Raw genomic sequence first — 3,844 nt, 5'->3', positions numbered from 1 at the left:
CCTACCCCCACCCCACCCCCACCTCTCGAGCATAGTCTCTGTCCCTGTCCTGCCCCTGCGCTCTCTCGGCCCAGCCCAGCCTCAGCCCGGTCCTGCTTTCAGCCCGGCCCTAACCGGGTCCCCGAGCCACTCCAGCCTCGGTCCCCCGTCCTGCCCCCACCTCAATCCACCAACCAATTCCTTTTTCGGTGTGTCCCAGGCCCAGCCGCCGGCCCCCTCCCCCAGCGCAGCAGCAGCCCCTGCCTGCCTCCACCCCATCTTTGCCCCGGGCTCAGCTCCAAGCCCAGGCTAGGGGTGTGCGGTCCCAGCCCCAGCGCTGTCCCCGGCGGAGCCCTCAACCCTAAGCTGGCACTGCAGAGCCCAGCGGGCGCGCACCGGGAGGGGGCCGGACCCGAGGTCCCCGCCCCCGGGCCAGCTCTGGCCCCCTGTCCCAGCCAGGGCGCGCCCCTCCATGCCTCTGCTCCGGCCATTCGTCCCTCCAACCCTCAGTCCCTGCCTCCCCGGGCCCGGCTCACTCACCTCCGGCGAACGCCCTCTTCATCTTAGGGCCGGGGCGGCGGCAGCGCGACTGGGGGCAGAAGGTCCGTCCGGCCCGCCGCTGCGGGGGCCCGGTGCCGGGCACGTGGGGCCCCGAGGGGGCCACTGGGCGGGCGAAGGAGGCGCAGCCGCCCCGGGGCCGGGGTCCGCATCCAGGCTCCGGCTCCGGCGGCGGCTCCCGCGGCGGGAGGGAAGGAAGGAGGCTCAGAGGGATCGAGGGGACGGAGGAGGGATGCCGAGAGGGATGCAGCGAGGGAAGAAGGGATGGAGGCACCGAGGGATGGAGGGGTGGAGCGGGGGCGCGATGACCCTCAGCCCTGGCCGAGCCGCGGCCGAAGCTCCGTTCCTGCTCTCCGGGGAGATGCAGGGGTGGGGGGGGTCCCTCGGTCCCTGTGCCGGGCAGACTTCCTGGCCGCCTCTCGGTGGGTGGCTCGAGTGTCCAGGTGAGCGGGGCTGGGGGCCGGGCGCGGCAGGCGGGCGGGCGGGACGCGCGCCGATGGATGCGGGCTCTAGCCGGGCTGGAGAGGGGATGAATGTTTTATGGGATCATGTGGTTTGACGTGAGAGGAATCCGCCTGGATCGGATTTACCGGCTGGAGGAGGAAGAGAGGGAGAGAGGGAGAGGGACGGGAGGCGGGGGGAGAGAAGATGGGAGAGGGAGAGAGAGAGGAGACAGAGGGGAGGGGGAAGGGAGGAGAGGGGGGGAGAGAGGAGAGAAGAGAGAGGGACGGGAGGCGGGGTGGGGGGGAGAAGATGGGAGAGGGCGACAGAGGGGAGAGGTGATGAGGAGGGAGGAGAGGGAAAGAGAGGGAAGGGCAGGGGAAGGGGGAAAGGGAGAGAGAGAAGAGAGGGAAAAGAGAGAGGCAGACACAAAGAGAGAAAGGGAGAGTGAGATGGGGGTGGGAAGAGGGAGAAAGAGGGGAGGAAGGAGAAGGGAGAGGAGAGGAGAGGGAAGAAGAGGAAAGGAGAGGAGAGGAGAGGAGAGGAGAGGAGAGGAGAGGAGAGGAGAGGAGAGGAGAGGAGAGGAGAGGAGAGGAGAGGAGAGGAGAGGAGAGGAGAGGAGAGGAGAGGAGAGGAGAGGAGAGGAGAGGAGAGGAGAGGAGAGGAGAGGAGAGGAAAGTAAAGCTAAACCAAAGAGGAAAAGGGAGAAGAGAAAAAAGGGAGGAAGAGAGGAGTGAGGAGAGTCTCTGGGGAGGAAGGAAGAGGAGAGGAGAGGGGTGAGAGAGGCAGAGGCGAAGAAAGCAGAGAGGGGAGAAGCAGGAGAGTAGATGGGAGAGGAAGCGAGAAAGGAGAGGACAGCTGAGGAGAGGGGGAGAGGGAGAGAGCCCAAGACTGAGCGGGAGGCAGAGGCAGATAACAGCGTGGGGAGGCGGCCGCTGTGGCTGCGCGGAGGAGGAGGGGAGAGCTTTCAGCCAGCGGGGCTGGGGGACTTGGGACCTGGTTGGGGGTGGGGTGGAATGGGGGACGGTCAGCCCAGACTGGGAGGCCGGAGTCCGGAGGGGAAGAAGGCAGCGCCTGGGGGGAGGAGGGGACAGGCCAGAATCGGACTTCGTAGCTCACCTGGCCGGGGGAGCTGAGGGCTCCGGAGGGCTGGAGGAATGGCTGGGGGAGGCCCAAAGACCCTCCTGAAGACGGGGCCCAGCACACCCCAGCTAAAGCCCAGCTCTCTGTGCTGGGCGCCCCACCCGGCCGGCCGCGGTAGACAAAGGGCGGCGATTTCTGAAGCGGCGGCGGCCTCTACAGGCAGCCGGGAGAAAGCTGCCAGGGGGAGCTGGGGCTGGGGGCCCTCACTGCGCCCAGGGAGCAAGAGAAGTGGCTCCTGCAGGAGTGGGGCGCTGGCCCCGCCTTCCCGGTCTACAGAATGACCTTCCCAGGCTAGGGGAGGGGGCGGGCAGGGGCGGCAAACCCCGCCTCCTGGGAGATGGGAAGGAGATACAGGTGGCAGATCCCAAAAGAGCCCTTGTCTCAGCAGGCAAGCAGACCGGAGACCTGACCACCTTGATCCTCACCTAAGCCCTTAGGACCTCTGTTTCCTCGTCTCTAAGGTAAAGGAGGGGCTGGACTAGAACTCGGAGGTCCCTTGCTGCTCGAGTTCTAGGGTCCTATGTGTCTCTTCCCCACCCCAGCCTCAGTTTCCTCATCTGTAAAATGACCCCTGGGGTCTCTTCTGGATCTAGATGTGTGACACAGTTATTTCTGCTCCCATTTTACAGGTGAATGCTGTGAGGCCCCAGGAAGAAGTAAGCTCCTCAGTCACCCAACTAGCCATTGAACCCAGTTCTCTCAGAATCATCCCTGTCCCTGCCTCTCCTCCACGGTCTCCCAGGCTTCTGCCAAGGTTTGGCTTTCCACCTCCAGAGCACCCCTTCCCTCCGCTCACATGGCCACCACCATAGTTGGCGCCCAGTCCCCTTCACCTCTCCTCATGAGGCCAAAAGATCCCCTCAAGGGAGCATCTGAGCCTGACGCTCCTCTACTCCAGAAGCCTCCAAAGCTCCCTATTACCTCTAGGTGAGCACCTCGGGGCAGTCTGTCCCCCTGTAGCCTGAAGCTACCTGGCCGGGCTTTCTAGCCATTCCAGACTCTCCTGTCCAGCCACGAGAGCCGAGTTACTGCTCCTCTGTGGCAATCCCCCTCATGTGGTCGGTTTTCCACCAGTGGCTGCTCTTGGCAGCCTCCAGAATGCCATCTCTGCCCCACACAGGGCATCTCTCCAGGGGCATCTCCATGGCCCCATTCGGAATCAATGAATTTCGGAAGGGCCTTCAAGGGCCATCCTCAGTCTCTGCAGGAATGGATGCCCCACTGTACTTGGGAAGTCACTGTCCCGCCTCTGCTTGCACACCTCCTGGAAGGGGAGCTCACTACCTTTCCAGGCAGCCTGCTCCACATCTGGGACAGCTCTGAGCCTGAGAGATTTCTTTCTGACCTCCGGCTAGAACTAGTCCCTTTGCAGCTTAGCCCCATTGTTCCTGATCAGGAACCAGAACCAGACTAATCCTCCTTCTGCAAGACCGCCCTTCAGACACTTGACAGCTCTCCTGCCCCATCCACCCCCCCTCCCCACCCCCAGGGTTCTCTTTCCAAACTGAACACCCCTTCAGCAGCTCCTCAGCTGCCCAGACTCCAGGCTCTGCCCACCCCGGCTGCCTCTCCATCTTGTCAATGCCCTTGTAAGTGGGGCGCCCCACCCTGAGTCCCCCATTCAGATGAGCTCTGCCAAGGGCAGGAGGAGGTGCCATCTCCCTCTTCCTGGCATCTATCCCTCCCTTCGTGGAGCCCAAGGCAGCATCCTCCCTCCCTGCTA

The 3,844-nt window shown here is 64.3% G+C and overlaps 1 protein-coding gene across 1 annotated transcript in view; it reads right to left on the bottom strand.

Moving 5' to 3' along the window:
- The window catches only part of RTN4R (reticulon 4 receptor), a 102,207-nt gene extending 100,693 nt beyond the window's left edge, over nt 1-1,514 (bottom strand). The window contains exon 1 of the mRNA XM_056821369.1: nt 520-1,514. Within this exon, the coding sequence (XP_056677347.1) occupies nt 520-541 (22 nt within the window). The 5' untranslated portion in view covers nt 542-1,514. The remainder of the gene's footprint in view (nt 1-519) is intronic.
- Between the last annotated feature and the right edge of the window lie 2,330 nt (nt 1,515-3,844).

Source organism: Monodelphis domestica, chromosome 3, assembly GCF_027887165.1.
Source record: "Monodelphis domestica isolate mMonDom1 chromosome 3, mMonDom1.pri, whole genome shotgun sequence".
NCBI lineage: Eukaryota > Metazoa > Chordata > Mammalia > Didelphimorphia > Didelphidae > Monodelphis > Monodelphis domestica.
Note: the sequence above shows the minus strand (reverse complement) of the source record. Positions and strands in the feature narration are given on the sequence as shown.